At 45.9% G+C, this 22,231-nt stretch overlaps 1 protein-coding gene across 1 annotated transcript in view; it reads left to right on the top strand.

The window, feature by feature from the left end:
- The first annotated feature begins 1,858 nt into the window (after positions 1-1,858).
- Positions 1,859-22,231, top strand: part of SCGN (secretagogin, EF-hand calcium binding protein) — a 32,249-nt gene continuing 11,876 nt past the window's right edge. The window contains exons 1-6 of the mRNA XM_086609163.1: positions 1,859-1,931; positions 2,667-2,737; positions 15,741-15,833; positions 16,058-16,147; positions 16,869-16,925; positions 18,720-18,797. Of these exons, the coding sequence (XP_086465289.1) occupies positions 1,859-1,931; positions 2,667-2,737; positions 15,741-15,833; positions 16,058-16,147; positions 16,869-16,925; positions 18,720-18,797 (462 nt within the window). The remainder of the gene's footprint in view (positions 1,932-2,666; positions 2,738-15,740; positions 15,834-16,057; positions 16,148-16,868; positions 16,926-18,719; positions 18,798-22,231) is intronic.

Below are 22,231 nucleotides of genomic sequence, written 5' to 3'. Positions count from 1 at the left end.
GGAACCCCTGTACCGAACCTCTCACATGCTGCAGCTTAGAGGCTTCAGCTCTGCGGCGATGCCTTTTCCTTGGCTCACTGGAAGAGCTGGGTATCGCCATTGGGGTGTCTCTGAAAGAATGTAGTTTGCAGACCTGATATTCTCAGAGTAAATTGCAACTTTTCATTTTTCAGGGTCATCTGGTGGTTTTTACTCAGATCAAATGGGAGACTGCTCAGGGCAAACATTAAATACTTTTTAAAAGCCTTTTCTGCTCCACTTCTGAGAGCCTCTCTAAAGCAATCAGTATTTGCATAAAATTGAAATATACCTATCAAGCCCAAAGCAACCTAGAAAAAAATTATCTGCAAAGGACCTCAAAGGAGATAATAAAGTTGCTAGAAAGGATGCTGGAAGCACACACAAAGACACAGAGCCCAGTCCCAGGTACCTGAAATCACTGCAGATGAATACACAGGTGACATTCAAATCACATATAGTCCCAAGCAGGGCGATCATGACCATAAATATCAGCTTTTCTCTATCAGCATTAAGACCTCTAACCCCAAGGTTTCTTCTTTTGATTAGTACTACAGGAGGAAAAGGGCACAGATTTGCATTGATCTTCATTCTGGGGCTCTCCTTAGAGAAGCTCAAAATGAGACACCAATGTTGGCTTGCAGCCCAGAAAGCCTACTGTGTCCTGGGCTGCATCCAAAGAAGCGTAGCCAGCAGGTCCAGGGAGGGGATTCTGCCCCTCTACTCTGCTCTTGTGAGACCCCACCTGGAGTACTGCCTTCAGCTCTGGAGCCCCGAGTACAAGAAGGACATGGAACTGTTGGAGTGGGTCCAGAGGAGGGCCACGAAGATGATTCGAGGGCTGGAGCATCTCTTCTATGAAGACAGGCTGAGAAGGTTGGGAGACCTTGTAGCAGCCTTCCAGTACCTAAAGGGTGCCTACAAGAAAGCTGGAGAGCGACTTTTACAAGGGCGTATAGTGATAGGACAAGGGGCAATGGATTTAAACTGAAAGAGGGCAGATTTGGATTAGATATAAGGAAGAAATTTTTTACAATGAGAGTGGTGAGGCCCTGAAACAGATTGCCCAGGGAAGTTGTGGATCCCCCATTCCTGGCAGCGTTCAAGGCCAGGTTGGATGAGGCTTTGAGCAACCTGGTGTAGCGGAGGGTGTCCCTGCCCATGGCAGAGGGGTTGGAACTAGATGATCTTCAAAGTCACTTCCAACCCAAACCGTTCTATGGTTTTATAATTCATTCCTGTGAGGGAAACCCTCCTGACAGCAGGGAGGGATGAGAAGGTGAGAGTTCCCTCCTTGCCTGCTACTACTTCTTTTTCACAAGCCGAGGAGGAGGGTTACAAGTTTTAGAAAACTCTTTTTTCCCCTAAACACTACTTCTTCTCCAAAGTCTCACGTTTCCCTCAAGCACTTCTGCCTTCATTCGAGGACTTTTGAAACTTTACAGTGTCAAGTCTGTCCGCAAGTGGTGCACGGCTCTTTCGAAGTGGTGGCCATGGGGCCAGGTGTTTCTCCAGGCTACCCGCGCAGGCTGAGACCCGGCCTGCCAAAACCGTGCCCAGGCACACCCGGATTTAGGCACGGGCCTTGCGCCGCGGCCGCTCGAGGTACCCGCAACGGGAGGGACCCGGGCGGCTCCGGGGCGGCGGAGCTGCGGCAGCGCCGGCGGGGCGGGCGCGGGGTAGGCGGGGGGGGCACTTCCCCGCCTCCCCGCGCCCCCCGCGGGGCCGCCCCCCGGGGCGGGGCCGCCGCCCTCAAAACCTGGGCGGCCGGCGGGCCGCGGGCAGAGCCTGCGCGGGGGCTGCGCGGGGGCTGCGCGGGGCGCGCACCGGCGGCAGCACCATGGAGAGCGGCGCCCCGGGGCGCCTCGACGCCGCCGCCTTCCTCGGCGCCTGGCGGCGCTTCGACGCCGACGGCAAGTTGGGGGGGGGTGTGTGTGTGTGTGTGTGTGAGGACACGCGTGGGGGGTCCCATGCGAGGGTGTCTGCTGGGAGGGTGGGTGCTGCTCAGAGGGTGCCCAGGCGGGCAGGTGCTGCGTGCGTGGGTGCTGGGGTGGACGGGTGCCTGATTGAGTGGACGCCAGGTAGGGGTTGCCCACGCGGGTGGGTGCCACGTGAGGGGGGGGCGACCATCCGGATGGGTGCTCCTCTGGCTGTGCATGCAGGTGGGTGCAGCGTGGGCTGTTTCACGTATGGATGGGTGCCTGCACGAGTGGGTGCCTGCAGGAGTGGGCGTCTGCCAGCGAGTCCAAGCTTCACCCCCGCGGGGTCCTGCATGTGTTTCAGAGCCCCTCTCTGCCTCCTCCCCGTGCCCTAATAGCAGGTCTGAAAATCCCCCTTTTCACTCCAGAGCTGTTGCCTTTTCACTACATCCCCGTTCCTGCTGCCATTCCCTCTTGTGGCCCCAGTTTGTGTGTGTTTTTTTCCCTGAAAAGTTTTCAGTAAGGAAAACTCCTCAGGGAGCTCCGCAGCACTGTGCCCAGCACCCTCATAGACATGAAGTGATCAAATTGAGAACCCTCCGAGTGGGTAGGCAGAGTCCCCAGCAGACACCCCTACCGTACCTCGGGCTCCCTGCACACAGCCCATGACGCGGTACCCAGAGCTCAGGCAGTGCCGCCTGACCAGTGATATATTTGACTTTTATCTAGACAACGGTTACATAGAAGAGAAGGAGCTTGACGATTTTTTTCATCATCTCCTGGAGAAACTGGAACCAGAGGTAAGTACTGCACCGCGTTATTTGTGCATCAAGTCCGAGCAAAAGGTCGTTACGCTGCAAGATGATTTGAGTTTGCTGTTCTCCAATTGCTGGCTCCCTTAGCAATTCCCCCAGGTAAAGAGCTTTCCCCTTGGCAACGAGAAGGCATCTAAGCAGATATGACCACAGGTGCAACCACCTGAGAAATCTGATCAGTTGTTTTCAGCCCAACAGCTGCTGTCACAGGGAGACTGCAGTTGGCACCAGCTGACAGGGCTGGTCAGAAGTTCGGAGAGAAAGTCGTCCACTGCCATTGAATAGAAACAGAGGAAAAAGCACCAGTGCACAGTTTGGCAGGGCAAGGGGGAGGATGACGATGATGATTTATTCTAGCGAGTGCTGATTAGCTTTGTTAATACCGTAAGTTTCTTTCCAAGGTCAATTTTTAACAAATATACTGCCATTAATATTAAACGGTGCTTAGAAAGATGACGTATGTCCGTATTGCCAAAAATGGCTAGAAGCCCAACAGGCATCAATTCTGTTGCTCGTAAGGTCAAGACCTGGCTTTCAAGTGTTTCTGGGTTTCTCCTCTAGTTTCCTTTCCTATTTTTGGCAGCATTTCCCCTCTCTCACTCTCTGCACCTCAGTTCTACCAGAAGTTGCACAACGATTTAGAGGGGCTGGTCTCCTTAGCTCCAGGCCATACGTTGCCTTTGGCTGTCAGCATGAGTGAAGGAGGAATCCTGCCACTCAGGTCAGCTGCTCTGAAGAATATGTTCTAATAACGGGCTTAAGATTTTCTCTACACAGCGTGTGCCCAACTAGGAAGAGAAAAGGAATAATAAATAAATCTTCCGAAAGAAAGGAGAAGGTTTGCCAAAACCCAGAGGTGAAACAATTCCTTTAAGCAAAAAGTAATTAATGAAAGGGAAAAGAGAGCTGATAAAAGGCATAAATTCGTGAGTATCAAGTGTAAAATCAGAGTTACACTTGCAAGCTAATTAGGATTCTTGGATCTTTGAGGTTACAATAAAAAAAGAGAAGCTGTGAATAATTTTTCAAGCATGCTTTTGTTTAATTTGCAAGTAAATTTGGATTGAAATATTGGCAGTTTCTGCAGAAATGTCTTTCTAGAGCATGGATAGTTAGATGAACAGATGGGCACATAAAAAGACTTTAAAGCAAATCAAAAAAGAGTCAACAATAAGTGCTAAGAAGCATTAAGGACACAGAAAAACTGATTTCAAGAGAAACCGAAAAGCTTGTGATTGTCTACCTGGAAACAAAAGATGAAGTTGGGAGCTGTGAGTCTTGGGGTATTGAAACACCAGTGCAAAGCATGCCCAGATGAACCCAGTGACAGCAAACACTACCTCCAAGCAGGGCTTTCTAGAGTCAGCTGCAGCTGGTGACAAATTGGAGGTTTAGCCAGGGATCTCACCCTGCAGGCACCTTCCTAGTGATAAGAGGTCAAGAGGAAACTTCCAGCCCCACTCCAGCCCTTACTGTGGCCTTACACATCCCTCACATGAGATTTTGGAGGCAGCATCACACTGACTGGATTGCAAACCTTGTATGTTACAGCAGGTTTTGTGGTCTTGCTGGTATCAGTGTGAACTCATACTGTCTAATGTATAAGCGCTCAGAACAGGCCAAATGAGGATGTTCTTGCAATGATCTATTGTGCTTCGAGAAATCAAGAGCAGTTTCACTGATTGCCAAAAGTCACTGCTCAGATGACTCCAACTTAAACCAGTGGCCTCATCTCACTTGCATCTGCTTTGCTTCTGCTGTCTAGGTTTTGCCGTTAAAAGAAAAAGCCTAACACAAATTGAATGAAGAACGAACCCACTCCCTCTCTCCCCATTAAGTAAAAATAATAAAGAGGCTAACTCTGGAAGACAGTGCTCACTAACTGCCAGGGGGCTCAAGCAGGCTCTTGAGTGTTTTTTGGTTTTCTCCCCTGATTTTCTTGCCTGGTTTTGGCACTGTTTCGCTCAAGTAGTCTTACCTTGAGCAATAAGACAACATGTTGCCTTGTTCCTTCTGGTTTCGGTTCTCAGGGTTGTGTAGGGACGAAGCAGTCTCCTGTCCAGCAGAAGCCAGCAGAGTGGCCTGCCTCGGGGGTGGAAGACCCAGACCCAAGGGGAGCTTTGTCCCGGGAGCCTGAGAGCAGTCTCCTGCCCCGCTCCCCTAGGCACGGGGATCTCCTGTAGCGCTGGATTAAACAAAAGTCTCTGATACCTGTGTACAATGAGTTTATCAAAAAACATTGAGCCATTTTTCTGTTTTTCACATGATTTGTGTTGTATGGGCTTGCGGTTACAGTGGGAGGGGTAAAGGATCCCCTTTGCACTGGTTTTCACCATTCTACAGAAAGAAATTGTCTTTCGTGATACAAGCAGTGAGCTGGGACTGAGCATCTCCGCTTTAGCTCTCGTTTTGACCTTTACTCCTTTTTCGGGCTCTTAACATCTGAATTTCCTTGCACAGTAAAAGGAGGAGACATAATGCACTGGCATAACTTCCAGATGTGTTGCAAGGATTAATTAGTGACTGTGTCTGAAGTGCTATACAAGTGATAAATAATGTTATCAGCACGGGAAGTTGTCTCTGCTTGAATAGCGAACGGCTTCATAATTACATTTTTTCAGCCTGCGCTCTCTAAGCTGTTATTTTTCTTAATGACCACTGTAGTCCTTCAGCTCTGTTTTTCTCCCCAGCTACTCCACAGCATCCCCAGCTGACACTAAATGCCGGGGGATGAGAGCAGCTGGGAAAACAATGCAAAAGGGAGCCCATTGGGGAGCTGAGAGGCACAGCTCTTCCTGACGGCTCTGAGCAAGGAAGGAAACTTGAAATACCATCCAGCGAGGGAGGCGAATTCATCATCTTTAATTGAATGACCAAGAATTTTTTTTTGGGGGGGAAAGGAAAACTTTTCAACAAATGTAGCCCTACAATAAACCAACTCAAATCCCAGATGCTGCTTTCTGTCTCGCCTCCTCCAGCAACGAGTGATTACTGGAGGCATCTGGACAATGCTCCTAATAACATGGATTAACTTTTGGTCAGCCCTGAAGTGATCAGGCAGTTGGACTACATGATCCTCATAGGTCACTTCCAACTGAAAGTCTATTCTATTCTATTCTATTCTATTCTATTCTATTCTATTCTATTCTATTCTATTCTATTCTATTCTATTCTATTCTATTCTATTCTATTCTATTCTATTCTATTCTATTCTATTCTATTCTATTCCTAAGAAAACATCTTTGATTTCCAGGTATGTGTTACATATTCATAAGGCTTCAGTGAAACACAGGGGATTTATGACCCTAACATTTATATAATTCTCCGTCAGCTGGAGAGGCTTCTGTGGTTGGGTTTGTTTGGAGGATGTGAGGCAGAATCGAGGATAATTCAGCCACACACCAGCACAGGTTTGAGAACTGCTGACGTTATCCATCTGCTGCCATTATTACTACTATGACTTCTCTCGGACCATTCGAGCCTCCAGCTTCCAACCTGTCACTGCATGGCTGCTGTGAGCTGCCTGTGCTCTCTTCTGCTCACTCAGAAACCTCTTTCTTCTACATTATGGACAGCTTTCCATGCGTTTTCTAGAAGTCTTTATACTGAGGTGAAAACTTAGTCAAAAGGAGTTTCTTTCAGCACTGAAGAAGGAATTTTATTGGCATTACAGCCCCTGCCTTTCTCTTTTATATTGCTGTACATCTTTCTGTATAGAGATCATTTAGGATCTTCCTTGCTTGCTCTTTGCTATAGTTTTAATGAAGCTCTATTTATTCTCCTACTAATCAAACAAAGAGAGTTTTATACATGAATGGCTGTAAATTTTGGGTTTGGGTTACTGAAAGTTTTGATAAAACCAATGATGTCTGGGCAGTTATGGAGGGAAATGCACTTTGCCATTATGCTTGCAGGGCTTTCACAGAAAGGCATTTCACTTTACTTACATCATACTAAACTGAGACAGAAGACTTTCAGATAAGAGTCAGTTGCTCTCACCTAACTGTAAGTGTGTAAGAGACCATGTGTAAAAATTTTTGAAGTGTAAATTTCATCAGGCAAGACAGGTATTAGCCTTGTTATAATCCCCTTGTCCCACACCACCTGGATAGTTATGACTGGAAGGGACAGAAGTTAATCTTCAGGAGCTCATGCTGAACAGCCATAAAAGATTTGTCTTTGCTTTTTAGTTCCAAAGAAGATCATAGAATCATAGAATCATAGAATGGTTAGGGCTGGAAGGGACCTTCAAAGGTCATCTAGTCCAACCCCCCTGCAAGGAACAGGGATATCCCCAACTAGATCAGGTTGCTCAGGGCCTTGTCCAACCTGGCCTTGAACGTCTCCAGGGATGGAGCATCCACCACCTCTCTGGGCAACCTGTTCCAGTGTTCTACCACTCTCATAGTAAAAAATTTTTTCCTAATATCCAACCTGAACCTACCTCCCTCTATTTTAAAACCATTACCCCTTGTCCTATCATAACTGGCCCTCCTGAACAGCCTCTCCCCATCTTTCCTGTAGGCCCCCTTGAGGTACTGGAAGACCGCTATAAGATCACCCCGGAGCCTCCTCTTCTCCAGGCTGAACAGCCCCAACTCTTTCAGCCTGTCCTCATAGGAAAGGTGCTCCAGCCCTCTTATCATCTTCGTGGCCCTCCTCTGGACCCTCTCCAACTGGTCCATGTCCTTCTTATGTTGGGGGCTCCAGAACTGGACGCAGTACTCCAAGTGAGGTCTCACAAGGGCAGAGTAGAGGGGGAGAATCACCTCCCTCGACCTGCTGGCCACACTCCTCTTGATGCAGCCCAGGACGCGGTTGGCCTTCTGGGCCGCAAGAGCACATTGCCGGCTCATATTGAGCTTCTCGTCCACCAGTACTCCCAAGTCCTTCTCCTCAGGGCTGCTCTCGATCCAATCACCACCCAGTCTGTATTTATGCCTGGGATTGCCACGACCCAGATGTAGGACCTTGCATTTGGCCTGGTTAAACTTCATGAGGTTGGTACGGGCCCACCTCTCCAGCCTGTCAAGGTCCCTCTGGATGGCATCCCTCCCTTCCAGCGTGTCAACGGCACCACACAGCTTGGTGTCATCGGCGAACTTGCTGAGGGTGCACTCCATGCCACTGTCCACGTCACCGACAAAGATGTTGAAGAGGGTCGGGCCCAACACGGACCCCTGAGGGACGCCACTCGTGACCGGTCTCCACTTGGACATTGAGCCGTTGACCACTACTCTCTGAGTGCGGCCATTGAGCCAATTCCTTATCCACCGAGTGGTCCATCCATCAAACCCATGACTCTCTAATTTAGAGAGAAGAATGTCGTGCGGGACAGTGTCAAAAGCTTTGCACAAGTCCAGGTAGATGACATCCATTGGTCGACCCTTGTCCACCGATGCTGTCACCCCATCGTAAAAGGCCACCAAGTTGGTCAGGCACGATCTGCCTTTGGTGAAGCCATGTTGGCTGTCACCCACCACCTCCTTGCTCTCCATGTGCCTTAGCATGGTTCCCAGGAGAATCTGCTCCATGACCTTGCCAGGCACAGAGGTGAGGCTGACCGGTCTGTAGTTGCCCGGGTCCTCCTTGTTCCCCTTTTTAAAAATGGGGGTTATGTTCCCTCTCTTCCAGTCATCGGGGACCTCGCCAGACCGCCACGACTTCTCGAATACAATAGCCAGTGGCTTGGCAACTTCATCCGCCAGTTCCTTCAGGACCCGCGGATGGATCTCATCAGGTCCCATGGACTTGTGCACCTTCAAGTTCCTCAGATGTTCTCGAACCTGGTCTTCAAGTACAGTGGGCGGTGGTTCATCCTCACAGTCCCTGCTAGTTCTTTCCACAGCTTGGGTGGTAAGACAAGAGGCTTTACCATTGAAGACTGAGGCAAAAAATTCATTAAGTACCTCAGCCTTCTCTATGTCCCGGGTAACCAGAGCACCAGTATCCTTCCGGAGGGGGCCTACATTCTCTTTGGACTTCCTTTTGTCCCCTACATACCTATAGAAGCATTTCTTGTTGCTTTTTATATCCCTTGCCAAATTCAATTCCTTCAGGGCTTTAGCCTTCCTCACTTGATCCCTGGTCACTCTTACAGCTTCGATGAGCAACCTCCAGCTACTCTTGCACTTCATCCTTGTCTTGCACAACATACTGTCTATCTAAATGGTATTTAACTTAGTATGGTCAGGAATGCAGCAGCTAATCATTCAAAAAAAGTTTAATGGCCAAAATATCAGCCATCTTCCAAGCCATCAAAAGCAGACTTCCTCTATATTTTATCACCCCAAGAGACCCAGGATCACAGACCGAGCCTCTGGTGACCAGAAAGTCAACAGCAAGAAGACTCCTAGCAGAAAGCATTTGTCTTCCATCCTCCTCCAGACTAATTCAGAAATCTAAACCCTAGGTCGATCCTGATTATTTAAATAAAAGGAAGAAATTCTTCACTCTGAGGATGGTGAGGTGCTGGAACAGATTTCCCAGAGAAGTTGTGGATGCCTCATCCCTGGAAGTGTTCAAGGCTGGGATGAATGGGGCTTTGAGCAACCTGATGTAGGGGAAGGTGTCCCTGACCGTGGCAGGGGGGTTGGAATTAGATGATCCTTAAGGTCCATTCCAACCCGAACCATTCTATGATTCTGATTATTGCCAAAGACAGTTATTTCTTTAGATCTGGCTTTTGTCAGCCTTGATTAGCCTGATGAGTTCCTATTCCTGTTCCTGTACATTAAGGCAGGGCACTGGAAAGGCTTGGAAGTATCTCTAAATGCAAACTCAACATGCCTATGGGAAAAACCAGACATGATGTGTTTTCCTTACCCGATGGCATGTCAAAAATCTTTCAGCCTAGCGGAAAGGGCAGAACAAAGAACCTGTCCAAAGACTAACCACAAAACCGTGATGGCACAGGGAAGGCTGTAACAGCCTTTGTTGGATGCTGGTGTCTTCTATGTGAAAAAATATTTCCCACATATGTGCTGATGACCGCTAAAAATAGAACCAAAACACAACACGAGATGACAGGAGAAACGCTCATCTCTTGTAGCGTGCAGGATTACAGTAAATCCTAACCACAATACCATGCCAAATTCTCAAGTGATAGCACTGCAGTTAAGTAAGCAAGATTGGCCCAAAGAAGAAGTTGGCCCAGGAGCTGCAGGGCGAAATCCCATTCTAATGCAGGCGATCCAACATACAACTGCATGGATGAAATGAAGTCATTCATGTGATTCATTTTTGTAATGCTAGAAGATTTAAAGACGAAATGTTTGGCCAAAAAAGCTTTTTTCTTCTAAAGTCAAAGGGTAGGTTACTAATGTCTCATCTGGTCTTTGCTGGCCTCCTGTCTGTACTGTGTGGCTTTTGGCATGGCAACAGTTGTTGGGTTTGTTTTCCAACTAGCCTTCTTGGCAGACATAATTTATTTTCATAGATCTTGTAGGAACTTGATATCTCTGTGACCCTTTGCCCTTGTATCAAATTTGGCTGAAACGTTGTTAGGAGAAACGTGCTCAAGCCAGCATTTTCAGATAAGCCTCACTTTTTTTTTTTTTTTTTTCAAGAAACAGACTATAATAGTCACTTACACTTAGCTTCTTCTGGCTTTTTATACCCTTATCGATATAGTGCCTTGCTTCCAGAAATCATGTCAAGAAGGAAAAAAAAATCAATTTATGACAAAACTGTCTCGATCAGCAAGAATTAAACGAGACATCTCCTTTCATCAAGTAGGAAAGGCTCCACAGTGCTCCATACATGCGCTTTTACCCCCAAAACAAGTGACTCCTAGTCGTGTTTTCATCAAGGCAAGTTGTTGCCAAGCACATGGATGACTTAAGGAGCAAAAATTAAATTAGACAGCATGAGGCAAAGAGTGCGACAATGGAATAGGAATGAGTTAACAAAGAAGACAGATTACGGCTGGGTTTCCAAAAGTCATAACCAGCCACAACAAAGAAATTAAATGCTGGCCAGATTAAAAAATGTGAGCTTGCTCTTTCCATTATTATAAACAATGTTAAAAAACAGATTAGCTTTGTGATACTAAATACTTCTAAAGGATTTTTGCAAAAAGGAAGATGAAGACTGGACATGGAAAGGAGAAAACAGAAAACTCATTCGTTATGGCAACTTGAAGTATAGAAGCTTTTCTCTGCAAAACCCTGTGGAAGAGCATCCACAGGAAGAAATTTACTCCTTAGTCCTGAGAAACGTATGAACAAAGCCACAGCAATATTTTAAACTCTGTGCTTTTATGAGGACAAAAATGGCATGGCCTTCTCCTCATGGTACATAGCAAGGATTTCTTCCTTGACTGGACAGTGAGAACACGCAGCTGACCTGTCCCAGCTCCTGTCCACTTGTCCCAGCTCATGGAGACAAGAGGCACGAATTTGTACCATGCTATTTGTACAGTTCCTTTCCAGAGCAGAAAGGCAGTGTGTGTTTTTATTAATTATTCCCCCTGTAATTCATTCAGCACTTGAGTAAATGGAGCGTGAGCCTGAGGCATTTGAAAGCAGAGCATGTTTGGTTATTAGACTTTCCTGCTTGTTGCAATCTGTAGTTGAACAGTGAGTTAATAATTAAAGGGAAGGAAGGAAAAACAAACTTCCTGGGGAAGCTGGAAACTTGGCACAGCACCTGTGTTTCCGTGTAAATGCCGTATGTCCCTGCGTGCTCCTGCCTGGAGATCTCCCCTTCTTGCTCTCCTGCTCCTGATCTTTTTCCCTCTATCATAGGAATTGCCCCAATCTGGGAGGCAAGGAAATACCCCTGTGCAGCCTCTCGCTGCCCCATCATCTTAGCTCGGCCTCGGCCTCAGCGATGGGGGAGACGTGCCCTCTCCCACCTCTGGCTGGTTGCTGGATCCCTGCCCGGGCCCTGCCTGCAGAAATTGCCTCAACTGTAATTTCTCACCCGCCAATAGTTTTTTTGCCCCTTTTGGAGATACTTGAATCTCATCTGTACAAACCACCAATGCTATTAAAACAAACAAAAAAATCTGCTTAATATACTTACATGACTGTAATTTTTTGCCATATCTACAAGACTTTAAAAAATGTTATTAGTCTCCAAATCGTATCTCTTTATCTCCCTGCTGTCTGGCTTTGCTTGCGATTTTCTCTGTCCATCTCCTTTCTTCTGAGCAGAGCTCAGAGTCCCAGCTGGGGTGCTCCCTCCTAGGGCTCACAGGATGTTGCACCAGTACAAATAAGACCAAGGATAGCATGTTTAGCTAGTAAAATCCTACCTCAGCTCCATAAATCTTGGAATATTGCATAGATAATACTTTTGTCTTAATATTTTTCTCCCTCTGTTTCTGGAGTGTGCTCTCATGTGGGTGTGAGGCTCCTGCTCAACTGCTCACAAGCTTCCAGTGCCGCTGCCTCACCATAGCAATGCCACAGCCCTGGTTTGGAGGCAAAACCGTAGACAAACAAAATTAAGCAAGCCAGAGAATAGAACTTGCTCCCTAAGCCTTTAGAGAGGGATCGGCAACTATCCGCCCCACTGTCCTGGCTCTGCCCTGCAGCCTGCCTAGACTGTCCTGCCACAGGCTGCAGACCTCCAAAATCAGATTATAGAGTCAGCAAATGCAGTAGGAGTGTGCAGTCCCTGTCCTTGCTTGGACAAGGGGAAGAAATCATGCAGATCACGTGCGAAGTTTTTTTCCAACCTTTTAAATGTTTTTGGAATGGAAAGGCAATCAGAGCAAGCTGCTGGTCTGCACCAGCAGTAGGTCCATCTTGGAGACAGGTCTCCCAACCTTGGTTTCTGCTTGGAAGTGCCATGGGTTATTTGATTACATTTTTTTAAAATCTTCTGAAATTGTTTTTTTTTAGTAAACATAAAGCTCACCTTTGAAACGTAATGGTCCTAAACCAAGTGGTATCATTCTTAGTGTAAAAATTTGTAACATACAAGTAATTTTACCTTGAGCGTGCATCTTGGGAAAGCCAGTTTGTGCAGCATGTTTTACTTCACTTTTATTCTTTGGGAATAAATGTTGGATTTTAGTAGATCCATTACCATTTGTGTTTTGTAAGTAGAGTACTTATGAACAGAAAGAGATTGTCCAATTTGAAGAATCCATTGTAGTGTAACCCCTTGGACTAAAAGCTGTCGAAGCTATGTAAATACTGTAACTATTTTGGGTGTTTATTTGAGGTATCCCATAGTTTGAATCGGTTAAAAATTAAGAAAAAAAAAGGAGGCAGTCCTATTTTTATGCAGATGACAATGTTCCTGCCACACAAAGCTCCATGAAGTGGTGGTTAATAGCCGACACCAAGTTAAGCAACAAGTTTTCTTAACAAATGACTCCTCTGAACTCCACAGCGCACTTTTCAAGTATCAGATATGACCATTGTTTCAGAAATAATGTATCCTACCAGACATGAAGGAGGATAATTTCAGAGTACCTGGCAAGCCTGTCCAAGTCAGCAACTGATAGGCTTGCCTGACTCCTGGGAGGTGTCTCAAAGTGTGGAGGTGCTGTCAGAAGGCAATTTAAACCGCACGAGGGCAAGTTATCATGCCAAGGGGAAAGAAAACTGTATGTGCGTGTTCAGCGGTGTGCTGTGCCCCTGATGCCCGCACCTAGGGGAGTCAGCAGTGAGCACCATCCGGGGCAGTGGTGTGGGCACCCAGCCATAAGGCCGGCAGGGCTTGCTGACCACCACAGCAGGAATGGAGCATCCTGTAACCATGCCCTGGGACCAGCTCAGGGCCACCACCAGGTCCTGGGAGGGGATCACCGCCTCGGGCACATCCCTGTGGGATCACTGCTGGCTGTTTCATCCCCTAACTGGGAGCTTCCAGCCCTCGGCACTGTGCCCCAAGGATGCACCCCAGGAGATGCACCCCACCTGTCCTACAAAGATCCACATAGGTGGAAAATATTTTACAGAGCTCTCTTTTGTTTATTTTGACTTGACATTTATTAATCAAAGCCAATTAACTCTTTCTCCCCTGATTTCTGTGTAGGATCCTCTGCACTGACAATGCAGATTTCTGTATAAGCCATAATGACTTTGTGCAAGTAAGTGATCATAAGCTTTGAGTTTACTCTGAAGTAAAATGAAGGCAAATTAAATTATATCATAAATGATCAGTCATACTATCTGCGTATCCATCTACCTATAGATGTCTTTCTTCTCTTAGTACTCGCAGCAAATTAAGGCTGCAAAGACCAGTCACATCTAAACATGTGGGGAAAGCTGGTGACAATGTGGGTGCAAAGACAGACCTCAGCTCAACGAGCCTAAGCAGAAGATACTTCATTTCTTTTTGATTACCTCATCTGTGACATCCTAGTGTGTCTCTATATCTCTGTCACTGACTGTGGCAGATGCTGCTGCTGAGCAAAGGCTGTGCAGCAGCACTGCTGGAGAGCAGCTGGAAATGGCTGTCGTCCCCTGGCTACTACTGAATGTGGGTATGGCCAAGGCAGTTTTGGGGTGTGAGGCATGTTCAGCTTCCAGTGTGGTGGTTTCACACACCTATCCAAAGAGAGAACATGAGCTGCAGTTGCTGTGCGTGCAGCCCAGCCACGTTACTCTGCTCAGAGGCGACAAATCTTACTGAAAGATCTCCTTCCACCCCACGCAACTTTTTGCAGAACAACACGATCACTACTTCAGTTCACGCTTTGTGGAATTGAGGCCTAAAGGGGCACATAAGGCTGTGAATAACCTGGGGCCTGGATGTGCCACATCTAGGGCATCACATAGAGCCTGCATGCCCGCTGTTCATTCTGCCTGGACAGGGCAACAGAGAGTGTCCTTTCCTGAGAAACTTATATTTGTTTAGCTTCTGAGCAGCCAAGCAGGCTGCATGATGTATGCACTGAGTAACTTGGAGAAAGCCACTCGTGTCCTTATGCCACAGTATTAAGAAAGGGCTTGTACAACCTGATGGGCCTGCAATATTAGCTGGAAGGACAAGAAACTGGGTTAGAAGTCCCAGGAAGACACAACTATAGTCCTACCTCTACTTGGACATCTAGATGATAAGACATTCAAAGTGTTTTTCTTCAGGGGGAGGGAAGAACTTCATTTATTGTCTTGCAGAAAATGCTACAAAAGTATGCCAAGAGCTCGTCTGGGTTCTCCTTCCTCTTTCCGACCCTTCCCAGAGAGGGCCATCTCCCATGGGACTGGGAGACGAGGCAGTACCTGCTCAGTGTGTGTGTGGAGGGTAACACTGGACTTCATTATTCCTTGGGAGAGATTAACTAGGTGAGCTTCCCAGCCCAGACACAAAGCTCATCTGACCAGAAGCCTTACCCCAGGGTGGGGAATTTGTACTTCGTGTAGCCCAGTCAGGTCAGATAGCCTCATGGTTACCGCTAAGAAAAAGAAATCATGCCTGATGAACACATGCATTGTATTTCACCTGCCACAGCAATGCCTGTCAAAACATGAAACCTGACAAGTCCTGAAAACTCTTCATTATGTATAAATTGATGAAGGTGTTGAGCAGATGTAAAGGGAATGTGAATTGCTTGAAATCCCATGCTATTAACCCAAAAACACTGACAGCACTTGGTGCCAGGTCTTGAACCAGTTGACAGGCAACAGTAAGCAACAATCTAGCTCCACTGACATCTTTCAAAGCTGATGATCTAATGAACTACAGGGATGCAGCTCAAAAATAAGGACATCTTCCTGAATAGAACAAGATGAAAATGAGCAGCATGAAAACCCCTGTGAAATAAAATCCCAGTGATATAGTGGGAACAGCTGACTAAAGAAGCAGGTGTCACCGAAATATTTTGAAGTCTCCAAACACTGGTCTTTCAACTGGAAGCTTAGTTGCTACAAAGCTATGCATAGCACTGATTTCCAAAAAATCATCTCAAGTGGTGTAGTTGTGGGCTTTTAGAAGCATTAGCCACCGACTGTAAGGATGAAATGATCTTGATTGCTATCTGTGAGTGAGGAGAGATTTCATGTGCGTGTTGTTTTCTCCATGGCAGAACACCATCACAGAAGAAAAAGTTCAGAGGATGAAAAAGCAATTCATGGCTGCCTATGATGTCACCACAGATGGACGCTTGCAAATGCAAGAGGTATCTCTCTAGAGCAGACTTGGGAGATATGTGAGATAGAGCCCGGGAGGGGAGGAGTTGAGTCACAGAGTACTACGTTAGGAAGATCTCTTCGTTTGGAGTTTACTTTTAACATGCCCAGCTTATATTTCCCATACTGGGTCAGCTGCCACTGAAGTTTTTTCATATCGTTACTTTCATGGTTTGGGTTTGTTTTAGGGTTTTTTAATGTGTTTTTTTCCCAGCTTGCAAGTATGATTTTGCCGGACGATGAGAATTTTCTGCTGCTTTTCCGACGGGAAACTCCCTTGGACAACAGTGTGGAATTCATGAGGGTCTGTACCTCCACATTATCTCTTCCCCTTGCACACCAACAGCTTCTTCAATACATACACCTTCACCCTCCATAGAACATTTCACGGGAAATATGTGGTTATTTTGGAAGGAAAACACGTTCTGACCTGTTCAGATGGAGAAAGTTATACCATTATACCCATTTTACTTGACGTATTATCCTGGCAGTTTGTGGGGTGGAAATCTCCATAAGCTGGGCCAACTGAGAAGCACAAACTCATAAGGTTTCCTTAACCATACCCAATCTCTCTCCACTCTCTGCCCCTAAGTATCCCAGCACAGAAGTTCAATTTTTCCAAGACTGCTTGCAGTTAATTTTATTTCACACCCAAACTGGGAGTTCTGCAGATCAATGGCCAGTTGTGTATGGCCTTGACTTTTACTCAGGGCAATAAGAGAAGCTGCATGTACAAATTAGGCAAGAAACGTGGAGCGGTTTCATAGTGTTTTCTTCCTTTTATAGACAACGTATCTGCATTAAACGTGTGATAGCAGCGTGTCACATGTACAGCATCCAAATGCGAGTAAAAGCTATTGTGTTGTGTGGAAAGTTTATTTTATTTTGTCTGCAATTAATTACATATTGGATAATGCAACAGCTTGCTCCTTATGGAAGCCTTGATTTGAATCTTTACAATCTGTCACCCAAGCAGATGATTAACTGCAATGTTTATGTGATTGTATCAATCTATCTCCATTCAGATCTGGCGCAGTTACGATGCTGATAGTAGTGGCTTTATTTCAGCTGGCGAGCTCAAAGTAAGTTATTCTAACAAGTCTGTTTGGGCTTGATCTACAGCTCACTGATGTCAATGAGAGCCTTTCCATTGGCTTTAACAATTTGCTGTGTTTTTGTGTGGTTGATGAACGGCATTTTTAGGTTGTTCATGTTGAGTTTAAGGACTGGGGACCCTCCAGCCTTCTCGCACAGCTGCATGGACCCTGCTGGGAGGGATAGAATCATCAAATCATGGAAATGTTTAGGTTAGAAAAGATCTTTAAGATCATCAAGTCCAACCATTAACCTAGCACTACCAAGTCCACCACTAAACCATGTTCCTAAGCACCACATCTACACATCTTTTAAATACCTCCAGGAATGGTGACTCAACCAATTCTCTGGGCAGCCTATTCCACTGCTTGACAACCCTTTCAGTGAAGAAATTTTTCCTAATATCCAATCTAAACCTCCGCTGGTGCAACTTGAGGCCATTTCCTCTTGTCCTATCACTTGCTACTTGGTAGAAGACATCGACCCCCACCTCGCTACAACCTCTTTTCAGGTGGTTGTGGGGAGCGATAAGGTCTCCTCTGAGCCTCCTTTTCTGCAGGCTAAACAACCCCAGTTCCCTCAGCCGCTCCTCATAAGACATGCTCTAGATCCTTTACCAGCTTCGTTCCCCTTCTTTGGACACACTCCAGCACCTCAATGTCCTTCTTATTGTGAGGGGCCCAAAACTGAACACAGTATTTGAGGTGCAGCCTCATCAGTGCTGAGTACAGGGGGACGATCACTTCCCTAGTCCTGCTGGCCACACTATTTCCGATACAAGCCTGGATGCTGTTGGCCTTCTTGACCACCTGGGCACACTGCCAGCTCATATTCAGACAGCTGTCGACCAATATCCCCAGGTCCTTTTCTGCTGGGCAGCTTTCCAGCCACTCTTCCCCAAGCCTTACAGGACTTCGTTCCACTCCCCATCCCTGTTTTCCAGCTCAGGGGGCTGAGTACCCGGAGAACAACTGGTCTTACTGTTAAAGACCGAGGCAAAGAAGGCGTTAAGTACCTCAGCCTTTTCCTCATCCTTTGTCACTATGCTTCCCCTCGCATCCAATAAAGGGTGGAGTTTCTCCTTGACTTTCCTTTTGTTGCTAATATATTTATAGAAACGTTTTTTATTGTCTTTTAATCTGGCAGTAGCCAGATTAAGTTCTATTTGGGCTTTGGCCCTTTTGATTTTCTCCCTGCATAACCTACATCCACTGAGGTGGCAGATGGAAGGACCTTGATAGCACATCCTCCCTCAAACACTGGCATGCAACCCTCAGGCTTATCTCTAGCGAGCCTGGTTTTATCCCTTTTCCCCTTTAAATCAGGGAGGATGCTCTGCTGTTGCCCTTGCTGTCCTGCTTCTCCCTTGCCTCGTTACATGACCCTACTTGTCTTGGCGCCTCTCTGAGCACCCAAGGAGCCCCGCAGACATACCTCAACTTGGCTTTGCACATGTGCCTCTCTCAGCTAAACAGAGTCAAAACAGTTATGTGTTATTAATGGGATTTCTTCATAACTTGTGTTATCTTTCGCTTATTTTGTGGGTGAATTATAATTTATTCCAGTATGCCTGTTCTGGGGAAATCTGGTTATTTTCTAATTTATTTGAAAAGATATGTTTCAACTAAGAATATGTGAGCTTTATGTGAAATTGAAGACAGTAGCACTAATCAGGAATGTGTAATTAGATTCATGAACCCTGCCGAATTTGGATCAAATTTCTTAATGTTGTTTCTTGAATTTACTCTAAAGAGTAAACTTCGTCTCTTTCCTTACTACAGGATTTCTTGCGAGATCTCTTTTTGCAGCATAACAAGACAGTTGCTGAAGAAAAGCTGGAAGAATATACTGATACCATGGTAAGAAAAGATTGTGTCAATATTGTTTAGATCATAGTCCTGCCTAAGAATCTCCTTCAGAGTCAATGTTGATAGGTCCATAAATGCCCTCTTCAAAGGAGTATCTTCTCCAAGAAGTCCCTGTGGAAAGTTAGCACATGCTGCTGCTGTTTCTTTGCACTGCACTGGACATCAGCTGTCAACAGCATTTTGTATATTTTTGCTCTGAGATTAACTGTTTATTACGAGAAAAGAGCTCAACTTTACACCAAAGCAAACTGAGCCCTAAATCTATTTTAAAAAAAAGTATTTGAGGTGCATCCTTCTTCAGGGTACGTTCAGCCTTGGCCAGATTCGCCAGCTCCTTTCCTTCCTCCCTCTTAGCAAACCCTTTTGCTCCCAAGACATGCAGGTATCCAGCTCTTCTGCTCTGCGAAGCCCAGCAAGCCTTGCTGGCTCCCTGCTGCTTCCCTGAAAGGCTGGGAGGTTGAAAGCTTCAACTCTTTCCCTGCCTTCTCACAATATAGCTTTTATCCTGCAATCAGCAACATAATATTTGGTGTAAGCTTAGAATCAGTCACCTGGATTTCACAATAACTTATTATATCTAACCGTCTAAAAACAAGAAAAGAAAAAAAAAAAGCTCGTTTCTGATGTCATTCTCAAGGGTATCATTTGGGTTTCACTAGCAGACATCTACCATTGCAATTTTCTAAATGATTTTCAGATGGGACTGCCTTGATTCTTGGCACAGTCTGTTTGTACCTAAAAACCAGCTTGGTATGCAAGCAAACAAGGAGCTGCCTGCATATTTTGCAGTACTGTGTTATGTATGTGTGATGCATCTATGCCTAGAAATGTGACCCTTTAGAGCAGAGTGAAAAACTGTACCATTATAGAGGAGTGTAGATTTTTTTTTTTTCATATTTATAGGACAGTGAAGGAAGAAGAATGCAAGCTACAGAAATGATTTTCCAACTGGCAGAGCTTGAAAACAATAAAACCCCAGAAGCTAGAGCAAAAATCTCTCTGGTAGTGTTTGCAGATAGCAAATAGCTTTTATGCTGCACCATTAAGGTTTCCATCCCCAGTGGCTAATCTCTGAGCAGGTGCTGGGGAATAGATGAGCCGAAGCTTGTAGACATCGGGCAGTTCATTTCCTCCAACTCCTTTCCCTTTCCCATAATTTCCCAAGAAAGATCTGCGATTTCCACTGCCCCAATGCAGCTAGATATCAATGTAGCCCGGGGCTGGCAGCCAGGAGGTCTGGTTTCTATTCTCATGGTTTTTTATAGATTGGCTTTTGTATCTTTGGAGAGGCAGTTTTGTCTCTATGCTACAGGATAAGATTTGATCTGGGGAAAGATTCTTTGCATATCTGGGGAAATCTATGATCTGAAATGCAAGTCTGGCTCGTGAGGAAAGTTTGCAAAGCTGCAATGCTGAAAGAGTCAGGAATGTTCATGGTTATTAGAAAATAAGGATATGGCACATGAGTTTTTTTTTCCCTTGCGATTCCTTGCTATAAACTGACGATCAAGGTTGTTTACAAACACACCTGACCCCAAGAGCTAAGGCAAGGTGTGAAATTACAATACGCATAATCTTACCCTGTGATATCCTGTAGTAAAACAGAGGATATGAATCCTGTATCTCACGGGAAATTATCCAGATGGACAGCAACCCTATAGTAGCAGATACGCTGCACGGAATGATTGCGTGGGGTCTTATCTGAAGTAGGAGGGCAAAATCACAAGGAGGGAAGAAAGATTCAGTCTTACATTTGCAGTGTGGGATTAAAAAGGGAGAAGTGACTCGAGAACTCAAGAGCAAAAGTATGATGTCAAAGCCCAGAGCGATAAGAGCCCTTTGCTTTCTCTCTCAGCTTTCCACGTGGGGTGGGGAGCTGTGGAAGAGCAGAGTCCTGACGGGACTCTGCCACCATCACCACTGTCTGGGAAAACAGGGGGACAGTGGCCCTTACACTTCATTCCTGAGGCTTTCACAGACTTTCTGTTGTATTGTCAGCAACCAGAAGCACCAATCCCTTTACCACAGAGTGGAAATATTTCTATTTCTCTCTCCTTTTACTTTGCTCCCACTCTTTTCTCCATTTAGAGCACAAGGTCTTGGGGACAAGCACCTATTTCTGCTGCACACAGCTACAGGGTCTCTCAGGGTGGCCCATCTATCCTACTCGGGGCTTTCAAGTGCCACTGTAATAATATTCAGTTGAAATAAGCTGTGTCCCAAGGAGCTGTAAACCCATCTCTCTCCATAGGACTTTACAGATCTCTGCCCTCTTTTCTGTACATCCACAGCCGACTGCACACATCTTAAACAGCTACTGATATACTGAGTGAAGCCTAGAGCCTTCTGGAGATAGGATAAAGGGGAAAAGACAGAAACTATCAATTTAAAGAAGCTAGCCCAGGCATGAAAAACAACAACAAAAAAGGCAATTTATGATTCTGTACTGGGTATTTGCAGCTTTAGCTTGTGAGAGGGGTGAACAGATATCATACCAACCAGGGCATGCTAAATACTTGCCACTTACTTATGAACGGTCTTACATCACATTGAAAAAAAAATGGGAAGAGGGAGAAAGTATTTCTTTTGGAAGAGATTGGTTGTCTCCTGAAAGGAACATCACTTTATCAGGTTGCTTAGAAGCCATTTCTTGAGAGGCTATTCTGTTTCCTTGTGACCTTGACATCTTCTCTTCAGAGAACACTGATATAGATCAGGGATTCAATGAACAAGTGATGAACCCTTGGAAAGAAAACGGGTAGTGAACACGTTGGCATTGCACAAGCCCTGTGAGTCTGCTAAATCAAATCATCTTCAAGAGTACTAAAGCCTCTGGGGAAAGTCAAAAAAGAAGAGCATTTGAATTCTAAAGACTCTTTATGAGGGAATTAAAGTATCAGCCCAGTGCTGAGGAAGCCCCTTTGCAGGCAGAGTTCTTGCTAGTTTTCATGTCTACATACATCTGTGTTTGTATTAATAGTCATTAAGTGTGTATTAATATTTATTTACATGCACCAACTGGGGTGAGAAGGTACGTAGTCAAGTGCAGTTCTGAACCCTTGAAAACAGTCGGTGAGTTTGTCTTCTTCCCCTGGACATAGACCCAGAGCTGTTGGCAAGGAGCAGGTGCTCGGAGGCAGAAGCGAGGACTTGTGTTGCTCTCAGCCTCTCCGGGCGGTGAGAAGGCACTCCAGGGATACTGCAATGTGTGCTCCGGGAGACAGGCTGGGTATAGCTGAAAATTAAGATGTTTAGTAGCATGGTGAGAATATTCTGCCTTCCTGAAGTAACACAAGCTGGAGAAACAAAATTTTGCCCCCTTACTGCTCCATGACGAGAAGGGGTCCGTGGAGGATGACAACCTTTCCCGATCCCTCCCCACTTCCCCTCAGCCCCTAAAGTCAAGCTGTTATTAGGCTTCTAGG

Source organism: Tauraco erythrolophus, chromosome 3 (genome assembly GCF_009769465.1).
Source record: "Tauraco erythrolophus isolate bTauEry1 chromosome 3, bTauEry1.pri, whole genome shotgun sequence".
Taxonomy (NCBI): Eukaryota; Metazoa; Chordata; class Aves; order Musophagiformes; family Musophagidae; genus Tauraco; species Tauraco erythrolophus.
This window is presented reverse-complemented; position numbering and strand designations above follow the sequence as displayed.